The sequence below is a fragment of the Takifugu rubripes genome, chromosome 15 (assembly GCF_901000725.2).
Source record: "Takifugu rubripes chromosome 15, fTakRub1.2, whole genome shotgun sequence".
Classification (NCBI taxonomy): domain Eukaryota; kingdom Metazoa; phylum Chordata; class Actinopteri; order Tetraodontiformes; family Tetraodontidae; genus Takifugu; species Takifugu rubripes.
Genome location: NC_042299.1, coordinates 5740640 through 5764344, shown reverse-complemented (window position 1 = coordinate 5764344; position 23705 = coordinate 5740640). Strand labels below are relative to the sequence as shown.

Below are 23705 nucleotides of genomic sequence, written 5' to 3'. Positions count from 1 at the left end.
CAGTGTCCTTGTCGTCCTTTTCGAAGCGAGCATAGAAGGTATTAAGCTCATTCAGGAAGGTGGTGTCCATGACTGTGGGGCTGGAGTTGTTGGGTTTGTAGTCGGTGATGGCCTGGATGCCTTGCCACATACGCCTGGGGTCAGAGCTGGAAAAGTGACCCTCAATCTTGCGTTTGTAGGTGTGCTTGGCCTTTTTGATGCCCCTCCTCAGGTTAGCCCTGGCTGTGCTGTAGGCCTGGGCTTCTCCTGATCTGAAGGCAGTGTTGCGCACCTTCAGCAGGAGCCGCACCTCCTTGTTCATCCATGGCTTCTGATTGGGGTATGTGGTGATCCGCTTCGTGGTGGTTATGCTGTCGATGGTGGTGGTGATGTGGTCCAGAACAGTGGAGGTGAAATTGTCAATGTCGGTGTGTGTGTGTGAGCCACAGCTGCCCTGGGGCGTAAACATACTCCAGTCCGTGTGTTGAAACCTGTCCTGGAGTACGGAGTCTGCTCCCGCCGGCCACACCTTGATGGTCTTCATTGATGGCCTGACGCGGTTGATGAGGGGTGAATACTTGGGGGTGAGGAACAAAGAAAGGTGGTCTGATTGTCCTAGGTGGGGGAGGGGTGTTGCCGTATAGGCACCAGCCATGTTTGTGTAGACATGGTCCAGAGTTTTGTTTCCTCTTGTATTGCAGGAAACAATACAAGTGAGTAGTGAATAGGGAACGAGTGTGTGGTTTTGGACACAGCCCTAGTTTCTGTTGAGGTGTCTCCCCTTTGTCTGCTGGATCACATGGTGATGAGTCACTGGGTCTCCTGGAATGGTGTGAATGTTTGTTGTTGCTGTTCACACCATTCCAGGAGACCCAGTGACTCATCACCATGTGATCCAGCAGACAAAGGGGAGACACCTCAACAGAAACTAGGTGAACAACCCGACCAACGACCCTGCTAACGACTCTCAGGTGACCACCCAGATCATTAGCATGCAAATGGTCCACAGGGGCTATATATTTTCAAGCTCTCTCCCCAGCAATTTCAGAACTGAAGAAGCCTTCTGGATAGAAGGCGAAACGTCTTCAAGAGAAGAAACCCAGTCCAGTTGACAGAGAAAACTACCCTGGTTGAATTTATACCCACATGGTTCAAAGACTTTGGGTTCCAAAAAAGCATTATGTCTGGCTAGGAGCTGCAATTTGTGGCCCAGTTCTGCTGAGCTTTCAACCAACCAAATCTCACATCTGGTTATCTTCTCAGAGCAATGTAAAAATGAGACTGAATTAGGACCGTGAAACTGTACTCAACTGTTTCACTTCAAAAATCATTCTGCCTGGTCTAAATACCTCATGTGGATCAAATATGCCCACAATAATCTGTTGACAGCCTTGACAAGTCCATCCCCCTTCCAGGTGGTTTTTGGTATTCATCCTCCTGTCTTCCAGACTCTTGAGAAGAAAGTTTGGCCCTCATCTGTGACTCTTTGTTTGTCAGGGACCAGATAAGAACCCAAATGCGACACACGAGTTTGGCTGAACACCGCTTTATTGTCGGACACAGACAACAGACAGGATTCACCGGGGAGCAAGCAGAACAGAATAGTCGGGGACAGGCAAGGTCGAGATCGGGCAGAAGGCAGACAGAGTTTACAGGGGAGCAGGCTAAACAGAATGGTCAGCAACAGGCTAGGTCGGAACCGGGCAAACAGGAAAACGCTGGAAAGTCATCGGGAATGAATAACGATCTGGCAGAGAGCAGGTGTGTCTCCGGGGTTTAAGATGAGCGCTCATTAGAGTCCTGATGTACAACAGGTGTGCAGGGTGAAGCGGCTCACAGGCATGATTGCCCGCAGCTGTGACATTGTTTGGTTCCTTCTTGGTCCATAAAAGGGGGTTCAAAGGTTTTCCTGACCCAGTTCAAGGGTCTAAGGACAGGCAATGTCACAACTGTGCAGCTTGTAAAGCCCTACGAGGCAAACAATGTTATTGATTTTGGATTGTAAATATTACATTTAAAACTTAAAATGACTGAGGGTAGCTATAATTCATCTTTTATTACCTTTATTTGACCAGAAAAATGTTTAAAAAATAATCTCTTTTACAACATTGGCATTCCCAGGAGATACATCTGTACACTTTAAAAAGATAACAACAATAAATATACATCTGAAGGTGCATGTCTGAAGAGGAGAAATCAATTGACAAGACAGTTCATTTAGCATCAAAGAAAGGATTTCTGTGTCAACTGGACATGTTTTTTTCCTTGATGACATTTCGCCTTCTGTACAGAAGGCTTTTTCAGTTTTGAACTCACTGAGAGCAGAGCTTGGAATTATAGCCCTTGTGGGCCATTAGCATGCTAATGATGTGGGTGGTCACCTGAGAGTCGTTAGCAGGGTTGTTCACGTAGTTTCAGTTTGTGTGCCTCCCCTTTGTCTGGGTCACATGGAAGTGAATCACCAGGTCTCCTAAAACAGTGAACTTTTCGATTGTTGTTGGATGGAAAGAAGGACTGCATTATATGTAGGTTAAAAATGTTTTTTCCAATTTGACATGGATGGCTTCCTTGACACCCCTCTTGAACCAATAATTTTCTCTGGCCAGTACCCGTACTTCACTGTCCTCAAAGGAGTGCCCGCTTTCCTTTTGGTGTAGGTGTACTGTTGAGTCCTGACCTGAAGAGGTGGCATGTCTGTAGTGGGCCATTCTTTTATGGAGAGGTTGTTTAGTTTCACCAATCTACAGTTCCTTGCATTCCGCCTGGCACTGTACAGCACAGACAACATTAATTTGTTTATGTCTTGGTGACTTGTCCTTCGTGTGTACCAGTTTTTGTAAGAGTTTGTTGGAGGGTTTAAACTGCACTGGAATGTTGTGTTTCTGGAGGATTCTCCTGAGTTTTTTGGAGACAGGTAGAGAATAGAACCACTGTGGCATCTGTTCCTCTCCTATTCTTTTTTGACCCAGGTGTCGTCCACATATCTGAACAAGTGGTTTGGGGCGGTTCCTGTGAAGGATGACAACACAAGTTGGGTGTAATCTAAACCCTACAACATAGGCCTAAAGAAATACCCACCACAACCCAAGGCAAGAAGAAGGAACAGGATCATCTCAAAACAGCCCTCAAAACATGTGGTTACCCAAACTGGGCCTTCATTAAAACCTCCAAAAAATGTGTAATTCTATATTATGTGCAATGACGGCATATTTTGTTCCTAATTTTTCATACGGCTGACAGACCTTTTTACACTCATGTATATACAGTATATCTTGTTATTTAGTGTTTTTATTACATTGTATTGTTGTCCTACAATGCCTTCAGATGCCACAAATCTTGCTACAAAATTTTTTTTTTAAAAGAGGCTCAAGACACACCTTTTTAATTAGGCCTTTAACTGATTTTCTGATTATTTTTAATTTCTTTTATGTCCTCATGCTTTTTTATGTCTTATCCTTATTTTACTTGATACTTTTACTGTTTTACTCCCTCAGTTCTTAGTTTATCAGTTTTTAGTCTTTACACCTTTTATCCCATTTACTGTTTTAGTCTGTTTTAGTCTTAGTACTGTTTTACTCCCTCAGTTCTTAGTTCCTTAGTTTTTAGCTTTTATACCTTTTATCCCATTTACTGTTTTAGTCCTTCAGTTTTTAGCTCCAGTGTTTCCTCATGGTGTTTCCTCATGGGGCCTGCCAGGCTGGGAGATGTTTCCGGTCTACCGCTGGGGGTGCTGTCCCATTGTCGACTCTGGCCTGGGTGGTTAGGGGGCTCTGTGCTTTGGTGTGGAGCCTCCGGTCTGTCCGGGTCGGGGTGGTCTTTGTGGCGGTACCACCTGTGGTCACAGACCGTGACCTCCCTCGGCCTGGTGGGCCTCCAAAGGTGGCGTCTCCTTCGCCTCAGGTCTCGGTGCCCAGCCATGTCTCAGATTGCCTCAGCTTGTTTATGTGTGTGGGTGTGTGTGTAAGTGTGTTGTATGCATGTGTGTGTGTGTGTCCTTTTCTTGATTCTCTTGTTCTCTTTGCTGTTTTTATCCTTTGTGAGGCACTTTGTGCTACCTAGTGTATGAAAAGTGCCATATAAATAAAGATTGAATTGAATTGAAAATTTATGATGAAGTAAAGATGTGTATCTTCTGATGAAGCTACCAGCTTTGTAGTTTCCTTCTGTACTTCTTAACACCGTAAATGAGTTATGTCCTCAATAGGCCGCATTTCTTGGGTGTTGCTGTGTTCTGGTCGTCTGCTACTTTCCATATAGAACATTATTCATTTTAATTATTGATATTATTACGTTACATAGAATCATACACTGAAAGTAATTTTCAAAGAGATGTATGATATCCTCACTCTCTATCTAAGACAAGGTCTGTTTACATGGGGAACTTGGGGAACTTTAAAATGGGAATTCACCAGAGAATGGACAGGTTTGCCCAGGGCCTTATGGGAAGGCTGAGGAGTATCTTGTTTACTGCCCAAAATATCTTTGTTGCTAAAGGATATCAAAATAATTGCACTGTAATATTTAGAAGCCTATTTGGGGACAAATTTCAAACTCACACTCAGGACCAGTTAGTGTCAAGTGTTTGTTCTGTTGAGGTTTTTGTCCATGTCCTCATAAAACACTGTTTTGTTTTGTTTTTTATTATTATTATTGTTATTATTGTTGTTGTTGTTGTTAATATTATTATTATTTAAAGTCTGGTGTCATCCTTGTCTCCCTGTCAAGTTTCTGGCCTGTGCGATTGGGTTGCCTGCCTTGAAATTTAAACGGACTTCCATTTGTTGGTCACCACGTGCCCCTCATTTGGAAAAACAACCTGCACTTCACGCACCTCATTTTTTCACCACTCTGTGCACTACTGTCTTTCTATGTCAAATTAAAGTCTAGTTTAAATTCCTTCAAGCTGTTGTGTTTTTTGCTTTCAGGTCCAAGCTGAACATGTGAACAGGCAGAGTCTTCATCTAGTCCTATGGAAATTGCTCAGTGGCACATGAAGCAAAATTTCTCACCAAAACAGGCCAAACTACCAATCCCATCCTCATTCAACAGTTTCCATGGTCGTAGCTGCGCATTCATGAGCTTGTTAAGTGGCTGATTGTGGCCAAGCTGCTGCAAACAGTGGGTTTCATTCATGAGACATTAGTAAATTTGCGAACAGATTTACACATAATATAGCCTACTCCAAGAAAACGTGAAACTGTGTTCGGGAAACCCAGATCTGATCGTAAACACGCCAAAGGATCGTAAATTGACAGCACGCTCCTGGTGGTCAGCTATATGCATAAATCTGTGCTCATGAATTGGTAATGAGCACCATAAAAGGAGGTGTTTGTTGATGCGTCCGGTTTACCTGTCAGTCATGGCACAAGCAAAACGAGAGAGAGAAAGAAAGGCCAAAAATGTATTTGCACAGAAAAAAATATATGTGCCACAGGAGAAGGAGGAGGCTCACTGTACAAATTATCAAATACAGATGAGTGCATAGCAGGAATTATTGTGTTAACCACATCCAAGATGGCGCCGAGTGTTAACCACATCCAAGATGGCGCTGCACGAGTGGCAGCTTGTTACAGTAGCTCTGAGCGTGTTTACATGTTTTAGTGTGTTTTAATAATAATTTTTAATTTCTGTATATACTGTACAATGTACATAGCAATGTAAATAATATAAGAATTTTTTTTTTTTCTTTTAGTACTTTTCTGTATTGTACACCACGGGCTACCGCTGTAACGTGTAATTTCCCCGATGTGGGATCAATAAAGTCTTTTATCCTTATCCTTATTTGGGGAGAGCGCTTTGTCAGGAGTCAGATAGCGACCCTAGATGGTAAGGTAATAATAGTCTAATAATTCTTTCATTCTAATAAATCACAGATACCTTAGTGATCAATTAAGTCTAGTTAGTACAGTCCCAAAAAAAATTGTAGTGGTTGTGGTTTTTACCACCTGAAGAATATAGCCAGAGTCCGCCCGTTTCTCTCTCAGGCCAGCACGGAGGTGCTGATGCACGCTTTTGTCTCTTGTCATTTAGATTATTGTAATTAAGCTCTTATGCTTCTTTATGTCCTATCCTTATTTTACTTGATATTTTTACTGTTTTACTCCCTCAGTTTTTTAGTTTTGTGGCGGTACCCCCTGTGGTCATGGACCGTGGCCTCGCCCGGCCTGGTTGGCCCCCCCAAAGGTGGCGTCTCCCTCGCCTCAGGTCTCGGTGCCCGGCCATGTCTCAGCTTGTTTGTATGTGTGGGTGTGTGTGTTTGAGTGTGTGTATGCATGTATGTGTGTGTATCTGTGTGTGAGTGTGTATATGTATATGAGTGTGTGTGCTTATATATCTCATGTATGCATATATGTGGGGGTGGGAGGGTCAGGTTTTTTCTTGTCCTTCTTCTTGATTCTTTTGTTTCTTGATTTTCCTGTTTCTCTTTGTTGTTTTTATCCTTTGTGAGGCACTTTGTGCTACCCATGGTATGAAAAGTGCCATATAAATAAAGATTGAATTGAATTGAATCTTCACCATCAGGACCACGAGAACTCCCGCGGACAAACTGCAATGTCTGATTGATGACGTTTCTCTCCAATAAACATCTCTTCAAACCAAGTCAGTGTCTGTGAAGATTCCTTCCTCATCAACACATCTCGACTACCACCAGCAGAAATCCACCACACGAACAGCAATGCGTTGCTGTTAGAGATGTAAATCTGTGCAAAAGCTCTGATGATGAATTCAAATCAGGCTGTAGTTAGTTTACATTGCAATGATTAAGATAAGGTCTTCTTTTAAAATTAATTTTCCTGTGTTGAGTTAACTGAATTGTTGTTGTTATTATCAAGTCTAGGTTATGTAATTGTAAATTGTAGTTGGATGAATAATTACAGCTAATCTATCCACAAGAATATTCTTAGCTGTTGTTATAGTTTATGTGGTATTAATTTTCCTGCTGTTTGAAAAGTCCAGATGCGCCATGATGCAGACATTGTGATGCACATCCGCAAGTTTAGATACCAAAGGAATTTTCTTTTTTATATTCATAGATGTAGTCTCCGTTACTTGACTTGAAGCCGCACTCAAACTCTTTGTGGGTCAATGGTCATTTAAATGTTACTCCAGATCATTACACCATTAATAGTGCTGACCAGTGTTGCATGAACAGCATGAACATGAAATAAGAAAGATTTCGGGAATTTTAAGTTAATATAGATTTGTTTATTTACTTTGAGAACCTTGTTTCATGATGTTTTCCTAAACACCCATGTGAATTACTAATCACGTAATATTTGTTAAACACATTAACGAGTGTGAGGGTATAAATATTTAATAGGTGTTAATGAGTCCGCAGGAGACTAAGTCACATTTGAGGTGAGACAAACAAATCAGACTTGACAACTGTCAAGTCAAAGATAAAGTATTTTTTCTTTTCTTTACACTTTTATAAAGATCTTCACTTTGTTCTTTTTTAAATAACTTTGATAGCCTCTGCCTGGTGTCCTGAAATTACCACTTGGTCACATTCAATTCTTTAAAACTGGTCATGAGAACCCTTTAAACCATGTGCCGCCTAATTGTGAGCGTTCTGTACTGGGCCAAGGCACAATTGGGTTTATTTGCTCAAACATCTACAACAAGGGCATGTGAAGGCCACGTGGAATTGAATGAATTTGCTAATTCAACATGCATTAACAGAGCCGAATGTTAAATATGGGCAGATGGTTTGATTTTTCACATTTTGTTATGTTGTTTTCTTTTACTAAAGTACAAACAGAATCACACATTCTCTTTTAAATGGACACTACATTTAAATAAAAAAGTCTCAAAATTGGTGTGACAATTGAAGTTAAGTCCTGGGATAACCATCACTACTGCACTCCACATATTTGGGTTTTATGAAGTGGAGATTTTTGAGACTGGTGAGGTATGAGGGAAGGCCACATACTTCTGAGAGTTCTTCAGGATGGACATGAAAGCTCACCGTCCAACCACACAATGACTCAAACATCATGGGAGTGTCTGAGGGACAACTTTGTGAATGTTATTGAGGGGCCCATGCAGCATCCTGACTTAAACAAATCAAACATCTTGTCTTTCCAGCAACTGTCTTCGTCCACCAGACAGTACTTGAGAGGATCTGCAAAGAGGACTGGCAATACTGCATATCCTCAAACCAAAGATGACAGGAGGCTGTAGTAACAGCCAAAGGTACTAAGTGCCAACTAAAGGGTCAACATGCTTGTTGCTATACCATATGTCAGCTTTTCTTAGTAGATTTCTAAAAATTATCTTTATTTTTTATCTGTTCTATCAGAATAAATATTAGAATTAACTATATAACAGCTATCTGATAGATCTGTAGATCCTTGAAGCATCAGGTCTAATTTATCGTATTATATCTTATAACCAAAAAGCTTCATGTAAACTAGTTTTTGTTTCTTGTAGAAACATAAAGTTTACCCCATAACTTATGTGTGTTAAATTAATTCACAGTGGTAAATATTGTAGCCTCTCTCTTAAGATTACCACAGGAGGGGATTAGGTGCATACATATTTACTCAAAATATTGATTGCACAGGTCTGAATAATTTATGCTTTTAAATGAGCTATCAGGGGCTTAATTATGTGTTGATGTCTCCCGTGGAGACCTTGGAGTGTTCTGTTGCATTCTGTTGCCTCTGAACAATCTCTCCCTATAGAACAATTTTTTTGTGGGAGATCAACAATTGCATCAGGCAAGACTTTCTACCTAAACTATACAAGAAAACATTTCAAGATATATCTTATGTGATTGAATATCCCAAACAGACACATTATTAGACTAAACCAGGGGTCGGCAACCCAAAATGTTAAAAGAGCCATATTGGACCAAAAAAAAAAAAAAAAAAAATCTGTCTGGAGCCGGGAAAATTAAAAGCCTTATATAAGCCTCATTATAAAGGCAACACATGCGGTAAGTGTCTATATTAGCTTTATTAACCTACTTTCAATATGATAAGTAGGCTACAAACACATAATGAGCATTCATGATTAAATGTTTATGTTCTCTGCAGTGCATCCTGGAGAGAATGATGCACCACGTAACTACTCTGCTGTACGATGGTGCTTTAAGTTTAACTTCCATTATAATGAGATATTGAAATTAAATATTTATTATACACATTTTAAGGCATTGTAAATCTTTAAGAATGTTTGTCATGTTTCTCCTGCTACAGATATTAAATTAAAACAAAAAATATATTCACAACATCTTTTTCCATTTTCAGAGATGACAAGAGGCTGTAGGCTGAAAAAGCTCCAGGGAGCCACTAGGGCGGCGCTAAAGAGCCGCATGCGGCTCTAAAGCCGCGTGTTGCCGACCCATGGACTAAACAAATACATACAAAAAAACAAGCAATTTTTTTAAAGGGGAAAGTAGTTTCAAATTTTGTAATGCTGAAGTCAATTTAACTTTTATTACATTTTGCAGCATGAGAGCATCTTAAACGTTTGATTTATCTGGCAATTCATTTTTAATAATTCAGTAAAATACCTTAAAATCAGCCAAGCCCTTTTTTTAAAAAAAGTATCTGTTTAAAAATTACCTGTATGCTACCAGAGTTGTAACAGATGCTATATAAATAAAGACTGATTGATTGCTTTCAATGGTTCGGGAAAAATGTATTCACCAAACCTGTTTACTAACATATGCCCTTTTTCTGCATGACCACATCCTCTATAAGTTCAACAATAACCTCCCAATGTATATAAATCAGGCATAAGGAAGTTTTTTTTTACATGAATATGATTTCAATATTCTTTGCTGGTAAAACTTGAGACTATTCATATTCACCATTAACTTTCTGTGTATTAGTAACATATTATTCATTAAAAAGCTAACAAACAAAACTTTAGGTTAGTTAGCAAACAATCTAAAGTTTTGTTTTGTTTTTTGCCAGCTTTATCCCTTTTGGGGTCATGGGAATCATGCTTGAGCCTATCCCAGCTGCATATGGGTGAAGACAGAGTCCACCCTGGATGAGTCTCCAGCTCAGTACAGGTCCCTATATGAGTAATTGTGGGTTCGGCACCTTGCTCAAGGTCACCTCTGCATTGCTCTGATGGTGTTCTGGCACCTTCCCCTTTCATGTTTTGTCTGCACTGGGTTTTTAACTGGGAAACCTTCTCTGCCCAGTCCTCAATAGACTGAGCTGTGAATCAAAGGCCCTTCTGAAGGAAGGTATGGGTGAGTCCAACTGGATTTAATATATTTTCTTCCAAATTGAGATTGGGTAGGAAGTTTCAGAGTTACAAATACAGAGATGAGGAGATAGTTATTATCACGGTAGTATTATCACGGCTCATGTACATACAGGTTTGCATATGAGCTATAGCTGTAGGCCAATATGTTGTAAGCAGACATAACTGCAACTAAGGGTAAAGTAACCATAAAATGTGGTTAAACAGAGAGCAGGTATGCTTGATGACCAAATACTGACTCATAGTCATCTTTCATTCCCCTGTGGGGGGAATTACAGTGTCACGGTGTGACGGTCTTCAGCCAGTGAGGCTTTCGTACAGAAAGTATCCAAATTAAAGACCTTGTTAGCAAGAATTTGTAACGGTCATGTGGTTCTCTGACAAGTCTTGAATGATTTGAAGACATGCATGAAGCTATTTTCTGTCATTGGGTGTAGCAATCAGGACCTCTTACCTTGGTTTATCTCGTCACCAGATCTGCTTTTTTGTTACCCTTAAACCACCTGAACTGTCTAGGTTTATCACCATCATTGTTCTTTTTAGCAATATTAGATTTACCCTTTATGCTGATTTGTAATATATATTTTGATACTATTTTGACTATTACTGTTAATGCTACTTTAGTGTCCTTTAAAGGGTATTCAGTACTGGAAAAGTTATTGATTTGATCCTAAGTCATGATGTATAAAATGCATCAATTACAAACTAATCAAAAATTTCTGTTTAAAATAGTATACTGTATATTTATTATCTGCATATTTCTTAACATATTTTGGAAAATAATATGTGGATTATATTATCCTATTTTTAACGTCTCTTTCTAGACTTCCGGCAACAAGGCTAACACTAACCTATCACATGCAGTTTTCGTAGCCAATCAGTTTTCGCCTTGTCTCCGCCCACTCAGCCTCCTCTGGTTGTCGCCATGGTGCAGATGATGGAGTCACAGTGCGAATATTATATGTATTTTCCGGCGGTGCCTATCACGGATCTGTCGGACCCGGCTCGTTACCGCACGCTACCCCGCAGGAGTCATTTGTACTTGGGCGAGACGGTCCGTTTTCTCCTGGTACTCCGCTGTAGGGACGGCGCAGGGACGCCAGCCGACCATTGCCCTGGTAAGGAAGGCTTGGGGTGGGGAGCGGAGAGCCCGGAGAATACAAACCAGACCGGCTTCTCGTGAAAGGACACGTAAACGTCGGCCTTTATTTATTATTACAGAGTTTGTGTTATAATAACATAAAACACAGCCGAAAGCTGTTGTTTAAAGTCGTAACCCCTGTCGACGAATGAAAACGTAATGACTGACATGACAAAGACAGCTGCAGTTTAAATACACAATGGGTTAGGTTGTTAAATATTGCAGTTATGACCAATAATGTGTCATTCATATGTTACACCGCTAATAAATATGATCAACTATCATGAAATAACATCCGGTCATTGCTACTAATTTGTTTGATGGATTATCCCAACGGACTACACACACACACACACACACACATATATATATATATATATATAAGTTATGTGCTATAACATATTTTGTTCAGATGGTGCAGATGCCATTGTGCCTGTACTCCATATACTCCCTAATCCCAATCAAGAAATTATATTTTTGCAACAGCGCGCAACTGCACTCCAAGCTTTGGGACAGAGTTGGCCAGCAGCCAGGCATGGAGGGAACTGGCTGGCTCTTTGTGTGCTGTGGCCAGCGTGAGTCCAGGTGAGAGCAGTCGTCATCGGAGCAGCCATTACCCACATCATCACGACTACCAGAGCAGTGGGGATGAGGCCAATGACGATGGCGAGGAGGACTACATTGCTGCGGCGGAGGCAGCAATTGCTGCGCTTGGCAGCAGAGTGGACTCGCGGTGTCGGAGTTTTAGGGACTGCAAACCACTGCTCATCCACAACTCATCTGGGACTGCAACAAGAGAGTTCCGCAGGGCACCTGTTCAGGTAAATCACACATATAGGAACAGTAAATCCATTAAAACATCTCAGCTGGTCTTCATTATCACTTTATGCCTTTTGGGGTCACAGGGAGGGTGCACATATGGGTGAAGGCAGGTCCACCCCAGGATCAAATCAAATCAAATCAATCTTTATTTATATAGCGTCTTTTACAATCAAAATTGTTTCAAGGCGCTTTACAGAATCCCAGGGCCTAACCCCAGACAAGCAACAGTGGCAAGGAAAATCTCCCCTTTAACAGGAACAAACCTTGAGCAGGACCAGGCTCATGTAGGGGGACCCTGCTGCTGATGGCTGGCTGGGTAGAGAGCGAGGACAAGGGGGAGGACAGGTAGAGGATAGAATAGGTAGGAGAAGAGAGGAGACGAGTGGAGAGGAGAGGAGAAGACTGGAGAGGAGGGGAGGGGAGAGGATGGGCATAGAGCATAGAAATACATACAAAAATACATTATATTGAGTAAACTGCCGGTTGAGTGGGTCAGCGGGATCGGAGGTCATTATGCAGCTCTGAAGGCAGCGATACCTGTAAATGAATACAGAAGGGGGAGGTAGAAAAACTGCACAAGAAATAGCATCACTAGTCTACTTGATGAGGAAGAAGAGAGGAGAGGAAACCATGACCCAGTGTGGTGACAGAGGCCTGTCAGGTGATCATGTTTCTGGACCCCAGCAGCCTTGGCCTATATCAGCATGACTAAGATGTTAACCTAATGATTAGACGACCCCCTAAGTATGATAATTTGTCTGTCTATGATAGTAACTGGAACTACAGAGTTAGTCACAATAAGCTTTTTCAAAGAGGTAGGTTTTAAGCCTAATTTTAACAGTAGAGATGGAGTCAGCCTCCCGTACCTGGACAGGGAGCTGGTTCCATAGCAGGGGGGCCTGGTAGCTAAATGCTCGGCCCCCCATTCTACTCCTAGAGACTCTGGGAACCACAAGTAGACCAGCATTCTGAGAGCGGAGCGGTCTATTGGGCTGGTAAGGTATCACTAGCTCCTCCAGGTAGGATTGAGCTAGGCCTCTGAGGACCTTGTATGTCAGAAGAAGGGTTTTAAAAATTATTCTAAATTTAATGGGCAGCCAATGAAGAGACACCAGTACAGGGGTTTTGTGATCTCTTTTGTCAATACCTGTCAGAACTCTGGCTGCAGCATTTTGGATCACCTGGAGGCTTCTTAAAGAGTTGTTTGGACACCCTGATAATAAAGAATTACAATAGTCCAGCCTGGAAGTAACAAATGCATGGACTAACGTTTCAGCATCATGCCACATCAGTAGCTTTCTGATCCTTGTGATGTTCCTCAGGTGAAAAAAGGCACTTCTAGAGACTATTTTAATGTGTGAGTTGAAGGAGAGATTTTGATCAAAAGTTACTCCAAGATTCCTCACAGAGAGACTAGATGTTAATGAGATACCATCTAGAGTGATCATGTGATCCAATCTATCCCTGAGAGGTTCAGGACCAAACACCATGACCTCAGTTTTTCCTGAGTTAAGGAGAAGGAAATTTGAAGACATCCAGGACTTTATGTCTTTAAGACAGGTCTGAAGCTTTACTAACTTCTCTGTCTCCTCTGGTTTCATGGATAAATAAAGCTGAGTGTCATAAACATAACAATGAAAATGTATCCCATGCTGCCGAATAATGTTCCCTAAGCATGTACAAGATGAAAAGTATTGGTCCAAGTACAGAATCTTGTGGAACTCCATGGCTAACCCTACTGTATGAAGAGGGAACACCATGGACATGAGCAAACTGATGTCTATCTGATAAATACGATCTAAACCAGTCTAGTCTTGTCCCTTTAATCCCAATCACATGTTCCAGTCTATGTAACAGGATGCTGTGATCAACTGTATCAAAAGCAACACTGAGGTCCAGCAGAACCAGCATACAAACCAGTCCATGATCTGAAGCTATAAGAAGATCATTAGTAACTTTAATAAGTACTGTTTCTGTGCTGTGATGAGCTCTAAAGCCTGACTGAAACATCTCAAACAGGCTGTTTCTCTGCAGGTGCTCCAGTAACTGAGTCACCACAACCTTCTCAAGAACTTTAGAGATAAAAGGAAGGTTGGATATTGGCCTATAGTTTTCTAACACATCAGGATCCAGTGATGGTTTTTTAGGCAACGGCTTAATCACTGTCACCTTGTAGGACCGGATGAGCTGCCATTTCATCACAGGGCCCTATGTGAGCATTTGTGGGTTCGGTACCTTGCTCAAGGGTACATGGGCAGTACGCTGAAGGTGTTCTGGCACCTTCCCCTACTAACCAGAACATTCATTTAGGTATAATGGTGTTATTAAAGCTTTGTGTTTTGTTCGATCTTTCCAGTCTCCTCTGGATGAACCTGTGGTTTTGACGGATGAAGTAATCTTCCCACTAACTGTCTCTCTGGACAAACTCCCTGTCAACACCCTCAAAGTCAAGGTGTGCCATTTTGGCTAGGCTCAGGTCCACTATTGTTTATCTGAACAAATAATGTAACTTTTCATTTCTTGTGTGGTGTGTGCGGTGATCAGGTGATGGTCACAGTGTGGAAGAGGGAAGCAGAGAAAGCAGAGGTGCAGGAACTTGGATACCTGAGTGTCCTGCAACAATGTGAACCAACACACACCTTCAGACACGACCTCAACACCTTCAAGGCTCAGGGTATAACACGCACACATGAGACACACAGACACAGAGAGAGATGGGGGGTGGGGGGTGTCGCAGTGCTTTCGATGGCTTGATTTTTGTGTAATACTAGTTGTAGACAACAGGAGGCAGTGTACACAATCCAGAAATGTGAGGTGCCTATTTTGGAAGAAAACAAAGAAGAAGCCGATGTTGAGCCGATGATACTTTCGTGAAAGAGTGCTGCCAGTAACAGGGAAACTTTACTACAAACAAACAAACAAAACACACAAACAAAAACGTCAATTAAACTTTTCAATGAAGAATTACTAATTCTAGTAATACTAGTTTTTGTCTGATCTGTACTTTTCTGAACAGTTATGAGACAAAAGTTAATGATCTCTTGATCAGTAATTATCTTCAATACGAAGTTTTAATTTTAATGTCCCTCCTGCCCTCTACAGTGAGCACCACTCTGACCGTCTTGCCACCTCCCACTGTCCACTGTAAGCAAATGACTGTCTCAGGGAAGCACCTTGCTGTCCTCAAGGGTATGTCCATGTCACTCAGCAGGTCATTGTTAAAGGATTTAAGTGGAATACAACCTGAGTATTTTCCCCTGAACTCCTATTCACACCTCCATTAACATGAAACTAATGACACAAACCTCAACCTCTCTTCTCCTTCTAGTGCTCAGTGGTTCCTCTCAGGAGGAGATCAGTATTCGGGATATTCGGATTTTACCTAACTTGAATGCCTCCTACCTTCCTATGATGCCCGATGGCTCTGTGTTGCTTGTGGACAATGTTTGGTATGTACTTAAAAATCTTGACATGTATTTGTAAACATTTATGCATATTTTGTTACTGTTTTTATATTGTAACCTTACCCAGTTATATTATATGACCCTGTAACATTACTTTTCATCCTGGTTCCTCTGCCTCTGCAGCCACCAGTCAGGTGAAGTTGGCATGGCATCCTACTGTAGGGTGGACAGCTTGGCTAGCCATCTTCCCACAATGCTCAGCACTTTGGAGGAGCAGGATTTTGTGTTTCAGCTTCACCTTAATGAGGTGCCACAGGATGATTCCAATGAGGTCAGTGTGTTCTTGCCATTATTCTCAACAAGAGTTTAATAGAATTTTGTATTGCATGTATTCTTATGGGGTTGTATGTCATCTGCATGTGTCAGTTTTTGAAATGTGTGTTTTTCAATTACAGGGACTGGAGGTCCCCCTGGTTGCTGTGCTTCAGTGGTCAACTCATAAGATGCCTTTTACCAACTGTATCTATACGCATTACAGGTGAGACAAAGTAAAGGTAAACCGGAAATTGTCTATAATAGGGTTGTTTTTTGATGTATCCATTTCTCCAGGCTACCCAGCATCCGTCTGGATCGCCCACGGTTTGTCATGACCGCCAGCTGTCCGAGTACTGTCAGGGTGAAGGAACAATTTAAGGTCAAATATGTTCTTCTCAATAACTTGCAGGACTTCCTAGCTGTTCGGCTCGTCTGGACTCCAGACAGTGAGTTCCACTTTATGTGTGTGTGTGTGCGTGCGTGTGTGTGTGTGTGTGTGTGTGTGTGTGTGTGTGTGTGGTCCCCAGTAATTCATTCAACCCACTATTGTGCCACACTCTCCTGTATATATGTGAATGTATGTGTTTAGGTCGAGGCCAAGGTGAAGATTCTTCACTCTCTGCTGTGATCTGTCATGCTCCTCTCAGTAACCTTGGGCAATGTCGGAAGGGAAGCACATTATCATTCAGTGTGGCGTTCCAGATCCTCAAACCAGGCCTGTATGAGGTTTGTCCCCTCTGAAACACCCTGATAACCTGGTGTTTATTTCAAAGTTCAGTCTTAAGTCAAATTAACTGTGTGTTCTGCAGCTGAGTCAGCACATGAAATTGAAGTTGCAGTTCACAGCATCAGTGTCCAATCCCCCACCTGACGCTCGGCCGCTGTCACGTAAAGACAAAACAAGACTTATTTTATCATGTCTTTGAACATAGCATTAGCTAAAGTTACAAACTAATACACTGTGTAACATTGGGGGTTCTCCATCTACCATAAAGGGAAAAACAGTCCATCCAGCCCAGCAGTACGAGACCTGCTAGATCGGCACCAGGCCAGTCTGGGTCGATCTCAGTCCTTCTCCCACCAGCAGCCATCTCGATCCCACATCATGAGGTACTTCACATGAACGCCACCTCGGTTCAATTATTATTATTAGACTATACAGTACGTTTAAAATAGACCATGGATTTGTTTATTCCCAAATGTTTATACAACTTTAAAGATGAGTATGAAAGGAAATTTTAATGCACTGACTTATATTAACTTACAGTTTGGATGAAAGTTATAAAATATAATAATTATACATTTTTTTATGCTGGGTAAACATAACACATCTAATAAGTAAATGAGTCTAAATGTACTGTACTTGCATCTTTGCGCTGCAGTAGCTGTTACCATCAGCATATTTGTGTCCTGGGAAGTGCTTGCTAAGGATAGATGTAGACACCTTTTTATTCCCATGTGTTTCAGGACAGGCAGCGCTATGGAGCGGCGGGCAATCACTCCTCCTGTTGGCTCTCCAGTTGGTCGTCCACTTTACCTGCCACCTCAAGACAAATCACTTTTGTCACTGGACAAGATCGCCAAGAGAGAATGCAAAGTCCTGGTGGTGGACCCTATCTGCTCAGAATAGAGGAAGAAGTAACATTGAGACGAATCTGGAACCAAGGAACATCTCATGTTCTATTTGGAAAGTGTTGTATATCTTTGTGTAATTGGCTGCCTAGTGTTAATTAACAAAATCACAAAGACTACAAATGTACAGTTCTCTTGAAACTTGATGTGTTATAATATCTGTATTATTTTGTATTATACAGGGCACATTTATTACAGTGTTAGTACAGTTTGTCAGCAGTCAGTATCATATTGCAACACTGACCTGAATAAATATGACCGCCATGCCCTTAATATCCTAATCCCCATTGTACAATAACACTGGGGAACACAATTTTTGTTGAGTTAGGTCTGACAGCTGTTTTTAACAAATTTTGGATGTGGAATCCAAAACTGATCTGTTTTTCTCTATCACATCAAGGTTTTTGAACTATAGGGTCCCCTATAATTCAAAAAATCCCCTATAGCACATTGATAGTACTGACCTATTGGGGGCTGCACACACCTCTCTGGCTCAATTGTAACTGCACCAACAAGTTGCCACGTAGCTGTAGATGAGTCCATTTGTAATCAGCTGGCAAATCCTACTACAGCTAATCAGTGGAATTTGGCTTATCTGGAGGGGAAGCTGTGGAGAACTAAAAACTTGCTAGGGAAAAAAATGCAATTTTGGAATCAGCATACCAATATTATATTAATCAGCATAAAAATGTAACAGAATTTTTTTTGTTCTCCCAGTGTAATTTATATTATAATGTAGGGGAAATGAGCAGTGCTTTGATGAATGCTTACCCTTTCTGAGATAGTCAAGTCCAGATAAGAGAAATCTAAAAATACTGTTTTTGCAAATTTTCCATATTTTGCATTTTTCTAAATACAAGTTTCTCCTGCTGTTTTCACACTAACGGGTACAAAAACTGGACAATCATTAAATTACCGTGTTCTTTCGCGCCTTCAAAGCACATTCATAACTGTACTAGCACGGTTTCGTTTCGTCTTAGGTTCCATAGTGTAGCGGTTATCACGTCTGCTTTACACGCAGAAGGTCCTGGGTTCGAGCCCCAGTGGAACCAGCTTTTCCTTATTTTAAACCAGGCGCCTTGTTACTCGTATAAATACTCAAAATGCACAAAAACAGTGAGCTGTCTGGGAAAATAAAAATGGAGATGCCGGGGATTGAACCCGGGACCTCATACATGCGAAGCATGCGCTCTACCACTGAGCTACATCCCCACAAGACATGAAATTGAAACGTACATATTATTCAGACAGATTCGATAGTACTGCCCAGTCTCCAGGTTCTGTATTCAGACAGTTAAAAGGACAGACATCCTGATGCGATGGCCGAGTGTTTAGGGCGTTATGGTCTAACTCTGCTCGCATCCAGCCTTCTATTTGAAAGGTCAACAGTACTGTCAAACCTATATTATTTCTAGTAACCAACAGAGGGCGACAAATGTTAATTAATGTACACTTAAAATGACCATACGGGTAGTTATTAGTATTTTTTTAAAATTTAAAACGTAAGACTCCTTATTAATTTGACCGGAAAATGTCAAAGAAAAGTTTTACTTATTTCCTAAAGTGTTTTGAACATTAAAAAAGGAACACTTAGGAACAGAGAAACAATGCTTACACTAATGAAAATACTGTTAGATAATGACAAAGATTTTGTCAAGTGTGACAACATTGTGGCATTGATGGAGCAGCAGCCGACAACAGATCAATGCTCAATAAAAGAACCCTTTTGCTTTTTTCACCATAGCTCACAGAGTAAATCCTGCCTTCTCTGATCCTTTCAGTGATAATTGGATGTAAATATATGCAGCTGCCTCAGGATTAAACCTGAGAATTCACAAATTAGAGTGAAAGCCAATGATCCCTGAGCTGCTTTGTTTCCTACCATCAAACACACACTCATATAATCATTATACACTGTTTAATTCACTGCAGACCTTAAAGCAAAAATTCTGCAGTTTTGTCTGTACAGAAATGTTCCAGCAAGTTATCTATTAACCTCCTGAGCAGCATTAAACATTAAATAAACACCATCCTAACTGGGGTTGGAACTTCAACACAGTATAAACAAGTCTCTAAAACTGTGAATGTTGAACTACACCTCCACTATCGTGAGCCCAGATGGATTCTAAGTGGTTTCAATCCAAACTGGGAAAGCAGCTCAAGTATGTTGATTTTTCATTTGCAATTTCTATATGTGCTGATCTATAATGTCAGACAATGTTTTCAGCATTTTGAAGGTTTCCTTTATGTAACAGAGTCCATGGTGAAACTGGTGTGTACACTGATCCATTTATCTCCATCTATAATGGATGATACATTTTCAGTCCTGAAAGCATCTCTGCTGCTCTTGTGCTCCGTCAGTAGAGCGAGAGAGAGGGAGAGAGAGAGAGACGGGGGGGGGGAGTACATCATGTATACCTTCATTCCTATTCCTGCTACGTCTCTCTACTGGCTGTGTGCACTGAATTGGAGTGAGGAAGGGGGAGGGAGGAGGGAGGGGAGAAAGTGGAGGGAGAGAAAGCATGTAAAGGAGGGCATCTGAAAGAGATGAGAGTATTTATAGGTGGAGAATGAGGAGCTAGAACAGCAGTGAAGAGAGGAGTAGAGAGGGAGGAGAGAGAGGAGAGCGACAGAAGCATATCCAGACACAATAAAAAGAAGACAAAGAGGAGGAGACTGTGAGCAAGAGACCATGCTGAGGAGGAAGAGGAGCGTGTCGTTCGGTGGCTTTGGGTGGTAAGAGAGAGAGAGAGAGACAGAGTGTGTGTGTGTGTGTGTGTGTGTGTTTGTTTTGTGTGTGTGTGTGTGTGTGTGTGCGTGTGTGTGTGTGTGAGAGAGAGAGAGAGAGAGAGAATGAGAGAGAGAGACCCCTGCATGATCTCACTTTTGGGGTCTTTGACGTCCTTTTCCTCCTGAAGTGCAACACAGTGCTGTCACGGTGATGTCACACCGATGACATCACTGTCAGAAACACGTCAGCTTTGTTTCTCTTCACATTTAGGATGAGCCATTTGGAGCTGTTGATCTGAGTCGTAATAGGTTGAATGTGACCTGTGAGCGGAGGAGGTTTGTTGGCCTCCTGAGGTCAGACAAACAGGAAGTGATTGATGGCTGCAGCTTCAGAGTAAAGCTAAGAACTTCATGTTCATGTTTCGGTTGGAACCTGCGACATCACAGAGACACACAGCTCTGAAGAATGTCTTCATAAAGGAGGCAAATCTTCCTTTCAGTCTGTTTCCTTTTGTCTAATATTCTCTTTTCCCATCATCTTACTTCCAGCCTTCCTTACATCCTTGTTTCCTCTCACACTTCTTTCATATTTTAAACTAATTTAAAATCAATTTTTCTTTTGTTTTATCCTCTTTTTTCCTTATCTTCCATTCTTTCTTTGCAGCCTTGTTTCTTCTTGTTTCTTTAAGCTAATTATTCGTTGCCTTTTTTCTTCTGCCCACCCTTCTTACCTTCCATTCAACATTCTCTTTTCCACACCTGCTCAATCCATCAGTGTGTTTCTGTATTTTGTGGTATATTTTATTTACCTCCCTGTCCTTCCATCTGTCCTCATACATGAACACATGCGCTTTTCAGTCAGTCTTGTCTTTCTCATCCCTTAGACTTCTTCATTCTTCCTCTTCCATTCTTCTTTGGGTATCTGTCCATCCTTCTACGTTCACAGACATCATCATGGTGGCCATGTTTACACCCACTGTGTAGTTAATAATGTAGCTTCACAAAACTAAATCAATGAAACTAAAATAATGCTCACTCAGCACTTTGATGGATTTTGCAGCATCAACTGCCATGAATGTATTTTATCTAACTCACAACATTCCTCAATGGGTTTAATAAAGCATCAAGACATCACAAATTACAAAGATAAACTGATCGTTGATCGTTTTGGCCTTTATTAAGGTGGCTAGTTTCTCTTTTTTAGAGAAGATACAGAAACTCCATTTATTAATCATGTATAACTGTGACCCTAAAGTTTAGGGTCACAGTTATAAACCCAACCTGTCTCTACCGGCAACTTATTTTAATTAATATAATGTATTTCTATGTTCTACCTATTCTCTCCTCTACCTGTCCTCCCCTTTCTCCTCGCTATACTCAGCCGGCCATCAGCAGGAGGGTCCCCCTATATGAGTCTGGTCCTGCTCAAGGTCTTCTTCCTGTTAAAGGGGAGTTTTTCCTTGCCACCGTTGCTTGTTGTGGGTCAGGCCCTGGGATTCTGTAAAGCGCCTAGAAACAATTTTGATTGTAAGAGATGCTATATAAATAGAGATTGATTGATTGATTGATTGATTGATTGATTGATTGATTGATTGATTGATTGATTGATTGATTGATTGATTGATTGATTGATTGATTTAAAACATACATGAGGACATTTTATGCTTAAATGTGTTGCAGGTGTGTGTGACCCATTAACTGGATAGCAGTTACACCTGAACAGTGATGCTGTAGTTACATATGGCTCTATTATTATCATCTAAATTATTATTATTATCTAAATAGTGCTCCAAGACAGCAGCTTATCACAGCCTGAACCTGTAGGTGTGTGTGCATGCGTGTGTGTGTGTGTGTGTGTGTGTGTGTGTGTGTGTGTGTGTGCACTAAGAGCAGCATAAATGTGTTATTTATAACCTGTTCGAGGACCACTGAAGCTTTTAGACTCAGTGACTCTCTTACTTTGAATAATCTTCTTCTCCCTTCCTCTTCCCTCTTCCTCCCAACTCCCACCTCCTCCCACTCCACACCTCCTCCCCCTCTTGGCCTCCTCCTGCTGCCCTCCTCTCTCCTTCTTCCCCCTCCCCCTCTCCCTCCTACTCCCCTCCTCCTTCCTCCTCCTGCCCCCTCCCCTCCTTCCTCTCCCTCCTCTTCTCCTCCTCCTGCTGCCCTCCTCTCAACTTCTTCCTCCCCCGCTCCTCCTTCTCCCCCCTCTTCCTCTCCTCCCTCCTCCTACCCCTCCTCCTGCTTCTCCCCTTCTCCTTCTCCTCATCTATCCTCCTCCCTCCTCTTCTTCTCCTCCTGCTCCCCTCCTCCCTCCCCCTCCCTCCTCACCCTCTCCTCATCCTACCTCCTCCTCCATTCCTCCTCTTTCCTCCGCCTGCTTCCCTCCTCCTCCCACTCCCCAACTCCTCTCCTCTTTCCTCCTCTCTTCCTCCTGCTCCCTTCCTCCCTCCCCCTCCCTCCCTCCTCACCCTCTCGTCCTACCTCCTCCTCCATTCCTCCTCTTTCCTCCTCCTGCTTCCCTCCTCCTCCCACTCCCCAACTCCTTTCCTCCTTCCTCCTCTCTTCCTCCTGCTCCTTTCTTCCTCTCCTCCTCCTGCCCCCTCCTCCTCCTCCTCCTTTTTCCTCCTTTCGTCCTCCTCCACTCTTCCTCCTACTCCCAGCTCCCCCCTTCTGTTGAAGGTTAGATCCAGGTTAAATATCTAACCTGACATCTTACTTTAGTCCCTGAAACTTTAGTTTTATTCCTGAGGGGGTCACTGCTCCCAGGATCATTTACCAAAGAGGAGCCACCACATTAGTCCAGTTCTAGCTGCTCTGCACTGGCTGAGGGTTATGGTTAGAACTGGCTCTGAAGTCCTGCTCACAAAGCCCAGAAGGGGCTCAGTCTGAGCTCCACCTGTTGGAAATGAACTCTGCTCCTTTGATTGGAGGTTTTCAGCAGCTGGATGTAGAGAACTTGGGACTTCTGTTCCCTTACGTTCCCACAATGTGGAAGCTGCCGTTAAAGTGATGAGTCAGCAGAATTACAGCCAGTCCTTCTTCCTGGAGATTTTACAATGTGGAGCACAGATGTTTTACAGCTGCTTCCTCTCTGAGTGCTGATGTAATTTACAGCTTTTTTCTTTAATAAAGAGGATTCTTATTGCTGTCACTTCACACCTCCCTCACACACACTCTCCCACACACTCTGCCACACACTCTGCCACACACATACACGCACACATACATGCACATGGTCACTACGGTTAATAGAGAATTCAGATCTTAGCCCCTTCTTCACCTCAGTAATGTGTTAATGTTCTTTCCATTAGTACAGAATGTTGAGTGCACCGTTAATAACTAACTGTCTGTCCGTCCGTCCGTCCGTCCGTCCGTCCGTCCGTCTGTCTGTCTGTCTGTCTGTCTGCAGGATTGACAAATCTACAGTCAGCGCTCTGCGAGCTCGGTGAGTT

At 42.0% G+C, this 23705-nt stretch overlaps 2 protein-coding genes and 2 non-coding genes across 8 annotated transcripts in view; 3 read left to right on the top strand and 1 right to left on the bottom strand.

Moving 5' to 3' along the window:
- Positions 1–11105: 11105 nt before the first annotated feature.
- On the top strand, positions 11106–17793 carry LOC101075611 (microtubule-associated protein 11-like). Its single transcript, XM_029848602.1, has 13 exons — positions 11106–11324; positions 11834–12168; positions 14526–14621; positions 14714–14843; positions 15272–15358; positions 15498–15618; positions 15757–15904; positions 16029–16111; positions 16183–16334; positions 16478–16614; positions 16698–16776; positions 16884–16998; positions 17356–17793. The coding sequence occupies exons 1-13, from the start codon at positions 11132–11134 to the stop codon at positions 17516–17518; spliced, it is 1839 nt and encodes a 612-aa protein (XP_029704462.1). The 5' UTR covers positions 11106–11131; the 3' UTR covers positions 17519–17793.
- Positions 17794–18499: 706 nt separating this feature from the next.
- On the top strand, positions 18500–18572 carry trnav-uac (transfer RNA valine (anticodon UAC)). Its single transcript has one exon. It is a non-coding gene; the product is annotated as a tRNA-Val (tRNA).
- An 88-nt stretch (positions 18573–18660) lies between these two features.
- On the bottom strand, positions 18661–18732 carry trnaa-cgc (transfer RNA alanine (anticodon CGC)). Its single transcript has one exon. It is a non-coding gene; the product is annotated as a tRNA-Ala (tRNA).
- A 1267-nt stretch (positions 18733–19999) lies between these two features.
- rap1gap2b (RAP1 GTPase activating protein 2b) overlaps positions 20000–23705 on the top strand; it is a 15520-nt gene continuing 11814 nt past the window's right edge. For 2 of the 5 annotated variants that reach the window (XM_029848599.1, XM_029848597.1), the window contains exons 1-2: positions 20000–20256; positions 23663–23698. In XM_029848599.1, coding sequence (XP_029704459.1) covers positions 20213–20256; positions 23663–23698 — 80 coding nt within the window. In that variant the 5' untranslated portion in view covers positions 20000–20212. Of the gene's footprint in view, positions 20257–23662; positions 23699–23705 lie in introns of those variants that run through there. The other 3 variants (XM_029848600.1, XM_029848598.1, XM_029848601.1) reach the window with 2 other exon arrangements.